The 18,659-nt window shown below is 43.7% G+C and overlaps 1 protein-coding gene across 1 annotated transcript in view; it reads left to right on the forward strand.

The window, feature by feature from the left end:
* Positions 1-13,539, forward strand: part of TSPAN3 (tetraspanin 3) — a 32,633-nt gene extending 19,094 nt beyond the window's left edge. Inside the window, exons 2-7 of the mRNA XM_020976010.2 lie at positions 505-696; positions 921-995; positions 5,400-5,501; positions 7,120-7,272; positions 7,632-7,715; positions 12,743-13,539. Of these exons, the coding sequence (XP_020831669.1) occupies positions 505-696; positions 921-995; positions 5,400-5,501; positions 7,120-7,272; positions 7,632-7,715; positions 12,743-12,835 (699 nt within the window). The 3' untranslated portion in view covers positions 12,836-13,539. The remainder of the gene's footprint in view (positions 1-504; positions 697-920; positions 996-5,399; positions 5,502-7,119; positions 7,273-7,631; positions 7,716-12,742) is intronic.
* Positions 13,540-18,659: the final 5,120 nt, after the last annotated feature.

Genomic DNA, 18,659 nt, shown 5'->3' on the forward strand with positions numbered 1-18,659 from the left:
GGGAAGACATGTATGAGCTGATCCTCATCCTGTCATAGCTTTAGAGTTGAGAGGGGCCTGAGGTGATTGTGTGAGCAGGTGCGGGAGAATTAGGATGCACAGTGACTGCAGTAATGTCCCTGAGAAGGAAGTCAGACTCTGAATAATTATAGGGACTAGGGAACAGAGTGCCGCATACACTGTCAGACTCAGTCTTTCTATCAGCTGTTTTTGCTTAACTTTTTTCTTTATTATGGAGGCTTCAATTCTGGGAATGAAGGGTCCCTAAAATGCAGTGGAAAAACAAAAGATGCATGTGGTTATGTAAAAAGGATGAAATCAGCCCACTTGTTTTCAGAGTGCTTTTCTTACCTAATGGTTGGAGTCAGCAGTCAGTCGGTTAGCCTCGCTAATCTGTGTGTAACAGGAATTAATCGTGAAATCACAGCTTACCAACTGATGAGAGGAATGTTGCTGGATGGGGGGAGAAGATTTTTCCCAATTTGTTCATTTTATTTCCTGCAGGCAGCAGCAGGCATCTTGTGCTATGTGGGAGCCTATGTCTTCATCACTTATGATGACTATGATCATTTCTTTGAAGACGTGTACACACTCATCCCTGCTGTTGTGATTATAGCCGTAGGAACCCTCCTTTTCATCATTGGACTAATTGGATGCTGTGCCACCATCCGAGAAAGCCGCTGTGGACTTGCCACAGTAAGTTAGCATCTCACTGATGCCACAGCGTCAGAATGCACGTCCCTGCTTGATTTCTTGGGCTTTTCTTCTACAACTCATGGAGTTCCCTGGGTTTCTTAATGTGGATCCTCCGAAACTGTCTCCATATTTCACATTGAAACTAGATGACTTTTCTGTTGAGTGAATTGGGTTTATGCTTTCAAGTTTGCGTATTCAAATTCCTCTCAATTTTTTCCTTGCAGTTTGTGATCATCCTGCTGTTGGTTTTCATCACAGAGGTTGTCGTTGTGGTTTTGGGATACGTTTATAGAGCAAAGGTATGAATTTTAATGTTGTCATCTGTCTTCAGTGTGTGGTAGGCCCTAAATTTGAAGAACATTTTATGAGTCATTTATATTCAACTAGAACAGCATTCACTTCAAGTGATAGTAAAAATGTTTGCTTTTAAAAATCACGTACTGTTTAATTTCAGCTACTCTTTTAAAATTCCTCAACTACAAGAGTGATCAGAAATTACTCATGTAGCGAGGTTTCTTTCAGCCAGCCCTATGATATGGGGCAACACATTATCAATTCTACTACATTTATAGGATTTTGAAAGTTGCATCACGGTTTTAGAAGTTACAATGTAAATTGACTTAGGATGAGCCCTTGAAACTCCTTCCAAAAAGCCATTCGTACCACTAGTGTTGGCCTACCAGAAGCGAGGGGAGAAGAGAAGTCAATGATGACTTTGAATTTTATGACAAAGTTACTGTTGTTTCATAGAAATGAGGGTGGCCTTTGACTTTTAAATAATAACATAGATATGGAAATAAATTATACGTAAACATGAAAAGATAAAACCAGGTTTTTTATATTTCTAAGTAATTTTAGTTTAAAAAAATACTCGTGCTGACATTTTAGAATGCTAAGTGTTAAGCTGTCAAATTTTATTTTATTCTGCAATAGAGATGGGCACCGTATTATACAGGTATGATTTCTGTTGGGACTCTGTCACTCCCTGCTGTATAGACCACTTCTTTCTGCTTCTTCTCTTCTCCCCTCCCCACCCTGCCCTTTCTTTCCATCTTCCCTAATTTTATGCCACAGGTGACACTGAAGTCTAATGGCTTGGGTTTGCTGCTCTGGGCTAGAGAATATTAGTTCTACTATAAGTTTAGAAACAGTGATGAGGGTATCATCAGACCCCTGTGGTAATGCTTTCGTTGTTGGTTTAAATCTCTGTTGTGAGATGTCATTTACTATTTAAATCCATTGATGTGGTAAAAAAAAAAGCCATTATTATGTGGTTATGAAGAACTGCCTGCAATAAATAAAAACAGAGGAAATCCTGACCCTAGCGTTATTTTACTGTCAGGACAGTGGATTTGCTCCCTACCCACTGATCTGTCACATCAGTCTGAATGCAGCTGTTAACAGCTTTAAAGATTGCAGCTTGATTTCCATGGTAATAACATGGAGATAGAAGGTAATTGGTCAGCGTGGAGTCTGGAAGAAAGAGAGCCAAAGAGTAAGAATTTGTGTTCTAGCACATTCCTCTTGGGGAGGAATGGGTTACTTGAAGTTATCAGGACTTGATGTGGCCTCCTCCCTGGATTTTGACCCTGTAACCAACAAACACCATCCATCTGGTATGGAAGGAGTGGCCCATTTTATGTAGGTTGGGCAGGTTTCCTTTGAGGGGGGTGAGGAGGAGCAGGGAAGCTGTTCTCCAGGTCATCATTGGCCTCTTGGGGACTGGTATCCAAGGCTTTAGCTGAATTCTCATTGCTCTGCAGAATCACCTGCTGTTTTATCTGAATTACTAGCTTTAACTTTAAAGGATTGTAGCCTTTTATGTCCTTTCTTATTAGTGAAGACATTCTTTATTGCATTTTATGGTCTCTGGGTGTTTTCATTGCATTTTAACTGGAAGCCTAAGTCACTGGACTGACCTAAATTTGACCTGACCCAGAATATCTGGTTTTCTAAGGAAACTTTCTGGGAAGACTTGATTCTGCTCGATTGTTATTCTTTTCTTTGTGAATTAGTAATTGGCATTCTAGTTTATCTGTCAGGTTGTTGTTTAATTGGGTTAGCATAAGGTGGTTTCCCCAAAGCCCTAGAAGTGGACTGATAAAAGTCCAGTTCCCAGCCCTTGTGTTAAGGATTCCCCGCTCCCCAAAGGTGCAGATTCCCTGGAAAAGCCTCTGGCCTTGTTCTCCCCAGTATACCTGCTGTAAGCACTTTGAGGGCAGGGTTTGTTTTATTTTTTTCTTTGTATTCTCAGTATCTGTTACAGTGCCTAGCACATAGTAGGTGTTGATTAATTCCTGTTTATTGATCATTTGATTGAATATATTTGCGGTAAAGGACTTTGGGGCAAGCAAGTTGTTACTTCTGCTGATTGTCCAAGTGATAAAAATGTCATCAAAAACCAAATCCTGTTTTCCCTGCTGCTAATTGTAAAACTGTGCATACCTTTGACATGAGGCATAATTTCAAGGGGTTGACTCCTACCCCGTTAGCTAGATGTTTGGCTCAAGGTCTAAACATTGTATCAATGAAACAATGGATTGTGTCATTATGTGGGCACATGTTTGCAGGCAGCATTTTGAGTTATGGCTCTAACAGTCCTCATGCCTTACAAGAAAGAGAAAAGCAAATTAAGTCCTCTGAGAACCTACCAGGAAAATTTATTTGAAAAAACTAGATAAAATTAATTTGTAATTTAGGGCATCTGTCTTGAGGGTGTTACATGGCTCTCTTCTCTCCAGAGTAGACGTAGTTGTATTAAATGTGAGTTCTTCATAGATTGTTTTTAATTCCTGCGAGAGTTTGCTCCCAACTTAAGTGTTGGTACAAAATTACACTAACCTACAGTTGAACATAGGGCATGAAAAAGGGGGAAAAAATAGAGTAGTAAACAGAGACATTTTTTAGATTGATAGTGTTTTTTAAGTTATTTTTATGTATTCTGTTAAATATTTCCCAATTACATGTAAAAAATTTTTTAACAATAATTATTTAAAATCTTGAATTCCAAATTTTCTCTCTCCCTCCTACCCCTCTCTTCTTGAGAAGACAAGCAATTTGATATCGATTATGCATGTGAGATCATACAGAACATATTTCCATATTAACCAACTTGCAAAAGAAAACAATAAAAATAAACCTTTTAAAAAGTATACTTCAACCTTCACTCAGTTCATCAGTTCTCTCTCTGGAATGGATAGCGTTTTTCATCATGGGTCCTTTGGAATTGTCTTGGATCATTGTATTACTGAGAATAGCTAAGTCAATCACAGTAGGTCATTGTACAGTATTGCTATTACTGTATACAGTGTTGCCCTAGTTCTGCTCACTTCACTTTGCATCAGTTCATGGAAGTCTTTCCATGTTTTTTTGAGAGCATGCTGCTCATCATTTCTTATAGCGCAGTGGTATTCTATCACAATCATGTACCACAGTTTGTTCAGCCATACCCCAATTGATGGGCATCCCCTCAATTTCCAATTCTTTGCCACCACAAAAATAGCTGCTATAAAATATTTTTGTATAAATAGGTCCTTTTCCTTTTTCTTTGATCTTTTGCAAAACAGACATGGTAACGGTGTTGCTGGGTAAAGGGTACGTACAGTTTTATAGCTCTTTGAGCATAATTCTAAATTGCTTTCCAGAATGGTTGGACTAGTTCACAGCTCCACCAACAGGCATTAGTGTTTCAGTTTTTCCACATCCCCTCCAACATCCAGCATTTTCCTTTTCTGTCATGTTAGCCAATCTGAGCTAACATGTGTTAGGCGTGGGGTGGTATATCAGTTGTTTTAATTTCCATTTCCCTTATCAGTAGTGATTTAGAACATTTTTTCATGTGACTTTGATAGCTTTGATTTCCTCTTCTGACAACTGCCTGTTCATAGCCTTTGACCATTTATCAGCTGGGGAGTGGCTCATATATTATAAGTTTGGCTCAGTTCCATATATAGTTGAGAAATGAGGCCTTCATCAGAAAAACTTGCTGCAGATTTTTTCCCCCAGTTTCCTGTTTTGCTTCTAATTTTGGCTGCATTAGTTTTGTTTTTGTGAAAGCTTTTTTAATTTCATGGAATCAAAATTATCTATTTTACTTCCCATAATCTCCTTCATCTCTTGTTTGCTCATAAAACTCACCTAAATCATTTATTATATTACTCTTTATGTCTAAATCATTTCACCATTTTGACCTTAACCTTGGTATACAGTGTAAGATGTTGGTATATACCTAGTTTCTGCCAAACTGCTTTCCAGTTTTCCCAGCAGTTTTTGTCACATGTTGAGTTCTTGCTTCAAAAGCTTGAATCTTTGGGTGTATTATCAAAGACTAGGTTCCTGTGGTCATTTACTACTGTACCTTGTGTACCTAATCTGTTCCACTGATCTACCACTCTACTTAGCCGCTACTAGATTGTGATGATTACTGCTTTGTAATATAGTTGGAGATCTGGAACTGTTATGCTGCCTTCCTTAACACTTTTTTTCCACTGATTCCCTTGATATTCTTAACTTTGTTCTTGCAAATAATTTTTGTTACTGTTTTTTCTAGCTCTGTAAAATAATCCTTTGGTAGTTTGATTTGTATGGTGAATAAAGGTATTTCAGCGATTCTCAAGCAGCTGGTTAGGCATTTTAGCTGTAGCTTCTTACTGCCAAGTCTTTCCCAGCATCACTGAAGAATGAATTACTTGTGTTGTCTTTAGGTGGAAAGTGAAGTTGATCGCCGCATCCAGAAAGTGTACAAGACCTATAATGGAACCTCTCCGGATGCCGCCAGTCGGGCTATTGATTATGTACAAAGACAAGTAAGCCTAACACGCTGGCATGGTTTTCTGTTTACTGTAGTCCTGAATGTCTGCATTATACAGGGAGTGCACCTGCCTCCTCTAGTAACATTTTATAGTCTTACCATATACCATTAGGGACTACTGACTAGTGGTGTCCTGGAGTTTTTTCCTTCTATACCTGGGATTCTTTTTTTTTCTCTCCTATCTATCCTCCTCCTCCCTCCCCCCGTTTATTCTATTCTCTTTTAACCCTATCCTCCTCAGAAGTGTTTGCTTCTGATTACCCCCTCCCACAATCTGCCTTCCCTTCTATCATCCCCCCCATCCCCTTCCCCCCTATTTTCCTGTAGGGTAAGACAGATTTCCATACCCAGTTGAGTGTGTATGTTATTCCCTTCTTAAGCCAAATCCTATGAGAATAAGATTCCCTCATTTTCTCTCACCTTCCCCTGTTTCCCCTCACTATAAAAGCCTTTTCTTGTCTGTTTTATGAGATAATGTACCCCTTCTACCTCTCCCTTTCTCCTTCTCCCAGTATAATCCTCTCTCACCCCTTAATTTTATTCTCCAGATATCACCCCTTCATCTTCAACTCACCCTGTGATCTCTCTATCTCTCTCTCTATAATACACACACACACACACACACACACACACAGAAGTACACCTGGGATTCTTAACCTGGGGTCTGTGAACTTGACTTTTTAAAACTATTTTGACAACTGTTTATTTCCATGTAAATTAGTTTTCTTCATAATCCTATCGCAAGTCCATAGCACAAAAGGTAAGCCCATCTGCTCCGCACCCTTTGAGCACCTTTTATCTAGTCATCTAATTAAAACCAGTCCTTTTCCCTTGCTTTGAAGTTATCTGATTTCAGCCCCGAGGCCCAGCCGAGTTGTCTGGGCTCACGCACTTTTCCTTTAGTAGCGGGGGGCCTCCTTTGGTAAGTTTACAAGGTGTCTATAAGTGGGAGGCTCTTTTTGCTTTTAGGGAGGTGTCTCAAGCCCGTGGACAAAACAGTTTTCACATTTCATCCTGCAGAAGTGAGCCAGCATATTTTATATTTAACATATAAAGATCTTATGGGTTATATTTGCTAAAAATCTAGCTATAGAGGAGAATTTTTACTATAAATGTTGAATGTTCTGGAACAGACATTTTAACAGCTCTGGTTCATGACTATAAATGTGACCTTGGTAAATTGTTTCCCTTCTGTTCTCCTCCATTCCTCAAGGATTTTTTTGGTGGGGACACTCTTCCCACTTAGGCCAATCCCAACTCTAATCCCACCACACCTCTTGAGATGGTCTGCAGAAGCCGTGGTAGCCAGCCTTCCAGGGCACTGATCTCTGAGATGTCAGGCAGGTCCCATGTCTGTGAGCCAGCCCGTGCCCGGGGTCTTTCCAGGTAGCACTCTGCTGGCATAGCCCTTCAGGTGCCAGGGTCACCACTGCTCTGAGGAGGCCCTTAGGAGAAGGGGTCTCATCTCCTGGGACCTGCCTTCTCCATCTCATAGAGAAAAAGGGGTTTTTATCACCTTTACAGCTCTCTGAATTCAGGCTCCCACGTTAGCTAGCCAGCCTGTCATGTCCCTTGTCTTGTGAGAAGTAAGATTTTCTTTGTCTTTCTTCTAGCTGCACTGTTGTGGAATTCACAATTACTCAGACTGGGAGAATACAGACTGGTTCAAAGAAACAAAGAATCAGAGCGTCCCCCTCAGCTGCTGCAGAACATCGGCCAGCACCTGCAACGGGAGCCTGGCCCACCCTGCAGACCTCTACTCAGAGGTAAGCCTGGCGCTCGTGGCCACATCAGGACGGTCTCAGCCACTTCTGTGGCTGCCTGGAGAACTGTTGTCGATGCCCTTTCTGTGCCGTAAAACACTCTCGAATGCGTTCTTTCACTGCAGACACTACGTTGGCTAAATTTCATTGAGTATCTGCAGCATGCAGAGTGACCGGTGAGACTGGACAGTCCCTGGAGCGGCTCTTTGTCTTCCTTGCCCTCGCTTTATTGGAGCGTTTTGTTTTCCTCCTCAGTGCTCTGTCCGCTGTTCCACTTTTGACAATGAATAGTTGGTTGTTTGTAGCTCTCTGGGCTTTTACTAAGGGAAGAATCTAATTCTGGTGGGTCTTTTTTTTTCCAGGGTTGCGAAGCCTTAGTTGTGAAGAAGCTCCAGGATATCATGATGTATGTTATTTGGGCGGCATTGACGTTTGCTGCCATTCAGGTAAGACTCGACAGAAGGTCCATCAGACAGATGCTTCATGATATGATCCCTTTTCCCAGTCATCAGCTGCACTTTGGTTAGAGTTCTACATTCACTAAAGCCTTGTAGGCTTGGATTGGTTAGAAGCCATTGGGGTCTAGTGAATGGTTTCCCACCTCCATTTTCTGGTCTCCAGTCCAAAATCGTGGACAGTCCAGAGAAACTGAAGCCCTGAAAGTTGGAGAGCAGACAGCTGAGAGTGTAGATGGAGGATTAACTGGAGGCAGTCCAGAGCTTCTCTGTGCCTGCTTGTGTTAGGAGCTTTGATGAAAAGACAAAAAAAAAAAAGCCACTTCATGTTGGACAAAGCAGTTTGTTTTCAAATTGGCTTAACTTTATTTGAGTGCGTTTGTTAGAAATTAAGTGGTATCATTTTTCCTCCATCTTTGAACTCTTTCCACTTTCATCCCCCGTTTATCCAGCATTGTGTATCTGAATTCATTAAAACTTACATATGTGAAACAGAAGTGATGTCATTACCGCTGATGCTCTTGTGAGCAGCAGAGTAATCCATCTCCAGCTGAAATATCATTATGGAAACAGAGCTGGTGATTAAAGCAGAATGTTTTTTAACCGTTGGATGAGATTGTAACGTCAGTAACCACATTGTCGGTGATGTCCCATGGGGGTCCTGTCCTCATCATCACCCTCACCCTCATCCTTCCAGTCACCCAGGTTCATAACCTCAGAGTCCGCTTTGACTCCTCCCTGTCCCTCACGTGGCATATTCCATGGGTTGCCAGGTCTCGCCGTCTGCTGCCTCCACGCTCTGTCTCTGATCCGTTCCCATCCTTCTCCTCGCTTGGCCACCACCCTCATTCAGGCCCTTATCACCTCTTCTCTGGGCTCTTGCAGTGATCTCCTAATGAATCTGTCCTAGTCTTTTCCCATCTCCAATCTGTCTTCCATGCAGCTGCCCAAGGAATATTTCCAAAGCCCAGGTGTGACCATGCCATCCCCCTGCTTTGTATACTCCCTTGGCTCCTCATTCTCATTGGCAGCAAATGCACACTCCTTTTTTTTGGTACATAAAGAAAGCCCTTTAGAGTGTAGCTCCATTCCCCATGTCCAGCCTTAGGACCCAGGCATCCCCTGCACACACTCAGTGTTCAGACTGCCCGGTCCCCCACGATGCTCCATCTCCTTGCCTTTGTGTAGGCTTGTTTGGGACTCAGTCTCCTCACTTCCGCTGTCTAAAATAGCTCCCTTCAGCGCTCAGCTAATGCCGTTTTTTGTATGAGACTTTCAGACACATTTTGGTTCTGCTTCGATCCGAATCTGTTGTTTCCCCTAGTAAAGAATGAAGTCCCTAGGGGCAAGGCTTTTTTTTGTCCCTGAAGCTCCCCAGTATTTAGCATGTAGTAAGTGCTTCATAACTGCTTGCTGATTAATTGGCACATCTAGCAATTATCGTGGTGGTAGCAAAGCCAGACAAAAGGATACACTTTTTTCACCACCCTGAAGTTAGATAATCCCCAGGTTACAAATCAAGGGTTTTGGGTCTGAATTGATTTCCAGGGAATTCTGTGTAAATTAAAAATACTGGCGAAATCACAATAATATTGTTTTGGAAACTCAAGTTCACTGTCACAAAAGTTCACTCATAGACCTAATGCTGAGAAGGTATTTCTGCTCTGCTTCAGCTATACTGCATGATCAGAACCGCTGTCTCTGGATTCCTTGGTGTCAGTTACTTGAGAGGTGAACATGGTGTTAGCAGATAGAGAATCAACAGTGGAATCAGGATAGCCTGAGTGGACATCCCACTTGTGGTACAGAATTGTCTCCCTGGGCGAGCCACTTCACCTCTGTTGTTGTTTTAAGAAACGAGTTCAAAATTAGTATTAAACATTAAACATCCCTTCAGAAAGGGAAGGGAAGAAACATCTAGTTGGTTAATAAGCCAATCTGTGAGGGTTGGACCTAGGTCATATGAAAAACTGAGGTCTCTGCAAATGGTTTCATGATCACAGAAGCTCTGCTTGAAAAGATTTTCACATCTGTGCTAATGTATGTATTGCATGTAAAATTACTGAAACTGTTTTGATCAAGATCTCCCCTGGGAGATGAGACCACCCTCAGGTTTTATTTTTGTGGCCCAGTGAATTTTCGCCTACATAACCCAATATGAAATATATCTTTCTCTACTGATCACCCTATTACTATTATATAGAGTTGCAAAATCAATCCTCAGTAGTGCAGAAACAGTTACATAAAGAGCTTGCCTTCCTAATGAGTCATTCCTGAACTGTTTAAATACTATAAGTACACAATCCACCTTGTTGATATTTGAAAAAGGCGTTCCCCATTAAATGCATTAACTTGAACTAACATAGACAAATAAAATCTAGATAATTTAAGAAACTTAGGTTTGAACTAGCAATTAAACCGATCCTCTCGAGTATAATTTTAAAATACCCACGCACTCTGCTAAAATAAATCCTCCAGGCGTGAAATCTGTTTTAAGAGCAGCTATTAGACCATTTCAGGAAATCTAGTAGGTCTGACCAAAGAAAAAGAAATTTTTTCATTATTTTTCTATGAGATAGTCATTTATTATGAAGGAAACTGATCAGTTGGCCGTAGTGATGTGTAATTCCAAAACTGGACTCATTGAGCCATTGATTGCTGAGCTTTTGTGAGGGGTGCCCACTACTGCAGGAGGCTGCATGTTCCATTTTGGGATAGCTCTCATTCATGCCAAGTGTTACTCTGCCTTTCCAGCTCCACATAGTTCCTACTTCTTCCCACTTTGGGGCTGACCAAGACAAAGCTAATCTCTTCTACATTTGGAGAGAGCACCTCTTCTCCCCCTAACTAAGCCTTTTCTTCTCTAATCTAAACAGCCCCAGTTTTTTCAACTGATCTTGATAGGATTTAGCTGAAGGCCCTTCAGTATCCTGGTGCCCTCCTCCAGCATGACAGAGCCCAGTGTCCAGATGTGGTCTGGTAGAAGGACTACTCTTCCCTTGTCCTAGTGCTATGGTTCTCTTAAATGTCAGTCAGCTTTTAGAAGCATGTATCTTCAGAGCTGGAAGGAGGTTTAGTTCAACTCCTCATTTAACAGTCCGATGCTTAATAGAGCTATGATTCTTGCCATGTCCATTTTGTATTTGACTAGCCCTAATAACAGATAGTGAAGACAATTAAAGGAAATAGCTAAATGATATTTTTAGTAATTGCGTTGTGGGTCTTATGTACCCAAAACTGTGGTTGGACACATTGGTGTTATCAGTCTTTTATATTTAAAAAAAATTATGTTACTATTTTCCTTTTTGAAAAAGTATTCAGAAGTGGAAGTGGTGGCGAGTTCAGTCTTAATTAGTTTTGAGGAAATTGTTAGTTGGTCATTGAACTTGATAGTCGTAACTTTTTTTAGGTAAAATTCCATGGCAGGAGTTACCGTTATCACTAAAATCTTCATGTAATAAATAATGTTTCTAAGTTTTTCATTTGAAATTTTATACAATATTCAATACTACAAAATTCCAGCTAGAACATTTGTAAAGTCCTGTGGAATCTATGAATTGAGATTCCATGAATTCACTAATTAATACCCAGATGTATTACTAATTTAGCATGTTGCCTGAAATTACCAGTATTGGTTTTTCTTCTGGGTTAAGGCTTTGTCCTCAGTTACTTACATTAAAATTGTACTGTGTTCCTGGGGAGGAGAGTGATGGGATGTAAACAATTCTTAATAACCATGATCACATTCCATTTGGGCAAGACTGTTGAAAATGGGATTCAGGAGTGGTAAACTTTTTAAATGGAAGGAGTCCTAGAGACTGTGGGTTTCTGTTCAGCTAAGTTGCTTGGCACCTGAGAAGAGGGTAAGGGGCTAAGAGGAAGCTTGATGTCGCGGGAAGGACAGTTGTTCTGGAATCAAGGATTCCAGATTTAAATGACACTTCTCCTGTTCCTCTGCCTTTGTGACCTTTGGCACATCATTTAACCTCTTCTGTAAAATGAAGGAAGTAGAAGAGATGACCAGGGAGGTCCCTTCAGTACTGTAAAATTTCAGCTCTAAATGCTCTTTGTCCTATCTGATGGGATACCTATATCTACATCATGATATTTCCTAGAGTTGTCCCTGCCTGGTTGTAACACATTGTCTAAAGAAGAAATCTCAAATCTGCAGCCTACAACATTCCTAAGTGTGGCCTGAACCAGATTAAAATAAAATTGAGAAATATTTAATAAAATAAATAAAAATACAATAAAACCTAGATAATATTGGATTTTAGAGCTAAGTTATACAGTCTGCTGGGATCCTTATATATGATTTAGTGGACCCCTTTTCTATTTGAGTTTGACATGACTGGTGTGAAGGAATAATCAGGAAAATTTTTAAAAGATTTTTTTTCTAGCTTAATTTAAAAGGGTATTAGTCATAACTTGAATAATTTTAGTTTAGGATTAGAATTACATCACATACATATTTGCATGGTGGATGTCCTGTGAATGGGCGCTAAGTGTCCCCTGAAAGTTCTAGATTGGGAAGACTTCAGTTGTCTTTCACTTGCACAGGTCTGATGTGCTTTTATAGACAGTATTTGGAAAACTGTTGGCCTCTGAGTGAACTCGGGGAATCTTTGACATAGTTTGAATTTAAATGAAATTGGTAACTATGGCCTCAAGTGGAGTCTGTTAAAACAGCAGGATTCTTAACTAAGCTTTTGTACAACTGGGGAACATCTGGAGTTTGAAGAGAAGACCATAGTAGTGACTGGTCCCACCTTTGTGGTTCAGTGCAGTGGGATCCCCAAGGCTTGCATTGTAAATTGCTCCCCTCGCCAGACTTTGATGGGAGTCCTGGGGACTTCGAGGACAGGAGAAGCTTTGTTATAGCCTGTAGCATGTGGCGTCCCTTCTGTTCTCGCTCCCGTTCTGAGCAGAAATAGAGTTTAACAGGACCTTCTCGCTCTCCTTAAGCCAGCGTGTGCTGCCAGCGCCTTCACCCAGTGTTGCTCCTTCTCTCCCCTCAGCTGCTGGGTATGCTCTGTGCTTGCATCGTGCTGTGCCGGAGGAGTAGAGATCCTGCCTACGAGCTGCTCATCACCGGTGGAACCTACGCCTAGAGGGCAGCGGCCCCGAGCTCCTCAGTCTTGTTTCCCTTACCTGGAAGGTGGGTCGGGCAAGTCTTTGGCAGCCACTCTCCAGGCTGGAGACTTCGCTGCAGCACACCTTGCACAAAAGAGAAACACCTCTCATGGACACTGGTGATGGGCACAGAAACCTGGCTTTCCATGAACCTGCCAGCCCCTGATGACCTTTCCCCCATGCAGCCATTTTTTAAAAAAATAGGCAAAGAAGCATTCTGATTTCAGAATCATTGGCTGGTTTGAAGCAGTACAGTGGTCTTTAAAGAGGCGTCCCCTCGACTGTGAAAGCTTGCCTGGGTGGGCCTCCTGGAGGCTGAGGCTACACGAAGGGCCCTGAGCACTGCCCTTCACCAGTGTCCACTTTTAGAACGTGTATATTGTAGTCCAGTATGATTGGAATTGTACAAAATGACTGTAGAATCCTATGGCGTCTCTCTTAGATCCTCTCCATTTGACGGCATCTTCCAAACTTTAGTGTTTTTTAAATAAAAGCTGGCTTTTCAGGAGTATAATGTATGCACTACTGTTCTGTAATGATATGTGTGTGGTTTTTTTATGAGTGTAGGTCTTAAATCTGGAAATAATGTACCCATGTAGACTAGTGAGATAGTGTGTAAAAGTGATCTCAGTTGTACATAGTAAATTGGACTAAATAAAGGCTGTATGTCCTCCCTCCAGAATGTAGGGTTTGTCTTCATTCAGGGGCTTGGGGAGTTTCTGCAGGACACGTGATTGGAGGCCCAGATGCCTCTTCAGTTGTGCATAGCTAATGTCTGATCAGGATCTGAAAATCTCCTGGCCTCCAAAGAACCACAAATGGCTTTCCCTTGCTCTGTACTTTGACTAGGAACTGTCTTATTAACAGTGACGATCCCTCACAGTTGTGGAGGCTCTAGGGTTTGCAGGGTGCTTTTTCTAAAACTCCCTGAAAATCTTAGCAGATCTTCCATGGTCTGGTATATTCCCAGACGTGGTTCACAGTTGTGCAGTCTCCCGACTCTGAGCCTTTGCATAGCTGCTAGTGCCTGACCCACCTCAGGTCCCCTTCTGTCTGCTTGGGATATGTCTTGTGCGTGCCTACTTCTGGTTGTCTACCCTGTTAGAGTAGGTGTACTTCTTGAGGGCAGGCCCCCCCTTTTTTTTTTCCCAGTCTGGTACCACACTCAGGCCTCGCACATAGTAGACGCCATGAATATTTTGGATTCAGTTCAGTTACAAGTGAGGAAACAGGCTCATAATCACACTATTAGTGTCAGAGCTGACCCTCAGGTTTGGGTCCAGACTCTTGAGGCCAGCACTTTTTCTTCCTCCAGAGATAGTAATGTTGGGTCTGATTGAATTCAAGTGACATCAAGTGATAAGTGTTGTGGAAGGAAAGTGTCCTGAACCAGGAGTCCAAAGACCTGGCTTTGGGTCCTGGCCCTACTGCTTAGAACCATGTCCTGTAACTGCCTGAGTCTGTTTCCTCCTCTGTAAAAAGGAGAGGGTTGGATTTGATGGCCCTGTGGTCTTTTCCAACTCCAGAGGGAGGTTCCTGTGATGCCCTGCAGGGATGACGAAGCCTATCCACCTTCATTCCTCCCCTTCACAATCCCAGGTCTTTAAAAAGTTTTATAGACCCCTCCTGTGTCCAAGGTGGGTACCCGGGTGCAGCCTAGGGCTGTGGAGACAGGAGGCCCCCAGAAGAGGCTGGTGCTGGGGATGGCAGCTGGAGGCTGGAGAGGTACATTATCTGCCCTCTGGCCAGGGGCTCAGTGTCTTCTTGATGTATCTCCTCTTTTAGGTTAAGGGCTAGAAGATTTTGCCTCTGACCTACCCCTCTTTCATTCTAGGATATATGCCGTGAGAGCTTTAAACATTCTGTTTTTCTTGGCAGCCCTCAGGATTATTTGCACCAGCTCCCAGTGATCAAGTCCCTCAGGAGGGGCTGGGGACCCCTGAAGGCAGGTCTGATCTCTAATGGAGTTGGCAGGAAACCTTCCTAGTTTCCTTATGGCGGCACTGTGTCCTATGGCCATTGGCCCACCTTGGAATGTCCTCTGATTCCTTTTTCTCTCCTTTCTAACATGCTTCTGGCTCCTTCCAGGCTCTTGGGAACCTTCCAGTGCTTAGAAAGAGCCCTCTCCAGGCATGGCAGTTTCTGTCACTATGAGTGTTGAGGTGGGCCAGCAGCCAGTGGAGATGTTCACCGGCCCAGCTCCATGGGGTCTCCCTCCCTCCCCCCCAGCCCAGCTGGCTTATTTTTATACCTCCATCACTCACTCCCCCACCTCTATAGCCCGTCCTTGTCCCGGATCCTTTTCTCAAAGAATACTGAATCTTTTCCTGTGAAAGGATATGGCTGTTACCATTCTTACAGCCACCAAAGGAGGAATTTTTTTTGGCAGCGTCAGCTTATAAATTCATCTCCTGATAGTGGCTGTTTGACACTCATTGTGACCTGTAAGCCTTATCATGGCTCAAAAGGGAGGCCAGGGGCTCACAACGTCTGGGGCTGAAAAGGGTCCTGGTATGGCCTGGCCATCGGCACCCCTGGCTCAGAGAGGTCATTGAGGAAGGGAGGGAACAGTTAGAGCATGTGGCAGAGGAGCTAAGAAATGGAGCTTTTTTAGAAGTTGTGACCTCAGGTGCCAAGCCCAGGGATCCTGCAGATACTGAAGAAATGTAGGCAGCATGCCTCCATAAGCTCTGTACCCTCCTCTCCAGCACTTGTTAATTTAATTTTGAAAGGAATCTACCCGTGGGTCATACTGAATGTCCACTGTAGCAAGCTAGACTCAAGTCCACTTCCTGGGACTCCTTCTAACGTGAGTGTTTTCTCCTCCCTGCCTGGTGCCTGACTTCCTCTGGACTTCAGAACTGGGACCCCTCTGTTGCGGATTCAGCCTGGACCTTCCCTTTGGTCAAAGGGCTGAGGCTTGCCTGCCTCCATCCTCCTCCTCCTGGCCCTGTTCCTCGCAAAAGTGTGTACCTAGGGGCACACCTTCCTCCTCATTCCACCCCTTTTCTGTGTTGTCTTCCCCTGTTAGAATGTCAGCTCCTCCAGGGCAGGGATTGTCTTTTTGCTTATATCCTCCGTGCTTAGCGTACAGTAACTCATTAATAATCATTCATTTCCTTCTGTTAGAAAAAGCCTTGTAATGCAGCTGGGCGTTTTGGGGAGCAGGTAAGGAAGGATGATTGTTTTCATCTCTGGAACACTTGGAGGTTTACAAAGCTTTTTGCTTCCCACATTTCGGCTAGAAAGGAGGAACAGGACAGTGAAGGACATGAGAGCCTCACAGGTTTCACGTCCCCATGAGCTTCAGAGTTTCCGGCAGATCAGCCTCTGGCCATGACTTTTGGAAGTGATATCAAATGATTTCCTGATTATGTCCTAGCCTGGCTTTCAGTTCCCCTTGACCCTGTTCTGTTCCTGTTGGGCATATGCAGCTGGGAATATTTAACCTCAAGAAGAGAGGAATTGGGGGGTAGGAGAAGGTAGGGACTATGATCGTTGTCTTCAAGGGACAGCTTGTCATGGGTAAGGGGATTAGGCCTGTTCTATGTGGTCTCAGAACAGAGCTGAGGGCAAGGGCTAAAAGGTATGAGGGAGCTCCAATCTATTTAATATGGGGGCAGAGGGAAGGTAGAACTTTCCAAAATGGGATGTGTTGCTTTGGAGGTGGTGAATTCCCCATTCTTAGAGGGCTTCCAGAGGAGGCTTCGTGACCACTTTCAGGGACGGTTCAGAAGTGGTCTGTGTAGGAGGATGACCTCTGAGGGACCTTCCAGATCTTCCTCGGAGCTGGCTGAGTCCTGCTGCCTCCTGACAACTGGATTCTCAAAGGCCAGCAGATACATTGGTGGTATCCTGTGGGGAGTTATGGCTGTGAGTGTGAGCTCACACAGGATGTGCACGTGAGACTCATCTGCGGGAGGGGGGGGTCCTTAAAGGTCAAGCGTGTTACTTCTGCGTGGCAGAAATGACTGCAGTGGATGACTTGACTGTATTCGTGATTTGTTCAACCCTGTATTTGGTCATGTCTCATCATGGCATAGCATTGGCCTGTACTTCCAAAAAAGATTTCCCAAGTGAACCACTGGTGTATCTGGGGTCTGAGTTGGACTGGCTAGTCTATGAAGTCCATTTGGCTCCAGGCATCCTGGGATGTAACCAGCCCTTGTCAAAGTCCTCGTGGAAACGCTGCTGTAGATACAGGCCACCATTTTATGGTTCATAATAGTTGCATTCGTTCCTGTGTTCCTTTAGGATTAGAAAGCATTACCTCATGTGCCTGTGAGGTAGGTAGTCTAAGTATCAATGATGAAATTGGGGCTCCATGACAGTCACTGGTGGTTGCCCACAGCTACCTGGCTCATGTCAGAGTCAGGTCACAGATCTGTGGAGTGGTGGAGTGTTCAGCGGAACCACTGTCTGGGTTTTCTCAGCCAGTCAACAGCAGATAATTACTAAGCACCTGCCATGTACTCTGTGATGGGCACTGGGACTGAAAGACCAAGGTCAGGTAATCTCTACCCCTGAGGCTCTTACGGTTTTGTCAGAGGAGACGACAGTCTTGCATTGGGTCTTGGATCTGGAGGCTGCTGTATTCTCCCAATTACTTGTATGCCCATTCTGCTTTGATCCAGACTTCTCCATCACCGTCTCCAAGCCAGGAAGACCATCAGGCATTTGCTAAAAGGATTTTCTGCAGTGCAGCAATCCCCTACCTCATACACAATTGAGAATCCTGAAGTAGGCAAGGACAGCCATCTGATTGTTGGTCTGGGCCTTTTGCTCAGTGCAAAGCGTGGCCATGTTGGAGAGAGGCTTGGTTTGGGGCCAGACGGCTTGGAATTCCTGCTCTTCCAATCCCTCTTCATATGACCTTTTGGCAAGTTGTGTAAACTCACAGGAACCCAGCATGAAAAGATGAGGAGTGGGGGTACATGGGAAAGAGAATGATGGATCCCATTGGCAGAGCTACCACCAGGAATTACTGCACCCAGGGCAAAGGGAGGGAGGAGGAAGGAAGAGGTTCACCTACATGGGATCCCAAGGGGCAGGAAGGCCTCCTCATGCTGTCGGAGGGCTGGATGCCACACTGGAGGCTGGGGACGATGCCTGTCCAGGGTGCAGTGTCTTGAGACCACATTGCCTTTGCCAGGGAGGGCTGGGCAGAGTGGAGCTCACCTAGGGTGCAGCCAGAATAGATAATATGCCCTAGACACCTTCTAAATTTTGACCATGTTGGGCATGCCCTAGTAATGACTCAGGGAGTTAGCTCAGTGTTCAAATCCTGAACCCACTAGTTAACTCCCAAATCAACTTGGGCAAGGCCTTTCACTGCTCTGGACCTCAGTTTCCCTCCTGGAAGATAAAGAGGGCTGGACTCAATATATCTGTAACATCTGTTCCTTCTGTGAAACTGTGAGCTTAGAGCACCGTGCTCAGTTCAGCTGAGTGATCTCATCGTCGATGCTTTTATCACACACCTTTGCCTGGTACCAGTTGGGGTTTGTTTGAACAGCAATGCCTCCCAGAGAGTATGATGAAGATATTGACTGAGGGGAGGGCAAGGGAGGGGAGGAGAGGAAGAAGAAAGGAAAGGGGAGAGAGAGAAGTGGCCTGGAATAGTCGAGCACATAACAAGATATTTACCAGAGATGAAGAAAGTGTCAATAGTTCACTAGCCTTTTTCTTCCCTGCTGCTTGGAGGAGTCCTGGCCATCTGGTCCCTTCTGTTCTGACTGTGCAGGACATTTGAACCAGGAGGGACCTTTGGATGGACCGGCATGATGCCAGGTATGTAGTAGG

This window comes from Phascolarctos cinereus, unplaced genomic scaffold (assembly GCF_003287225.1).
Source record: "Phascolarctos cinereus isolate Bilbo 61053 unplaced genomic scaffold, phaCin_HiC Scaffold_3;HRSCAF=262, whole genome shotgun sequence".
In the NCBI taxonomy this organism is placed as follows: domain Eukaryota; kingdom Metazoa; phylum Chordata; class Mammalia; order Diprotodontia; family Phascolarctidae; genus Phascolarctos; species Phascolarctos cinereus.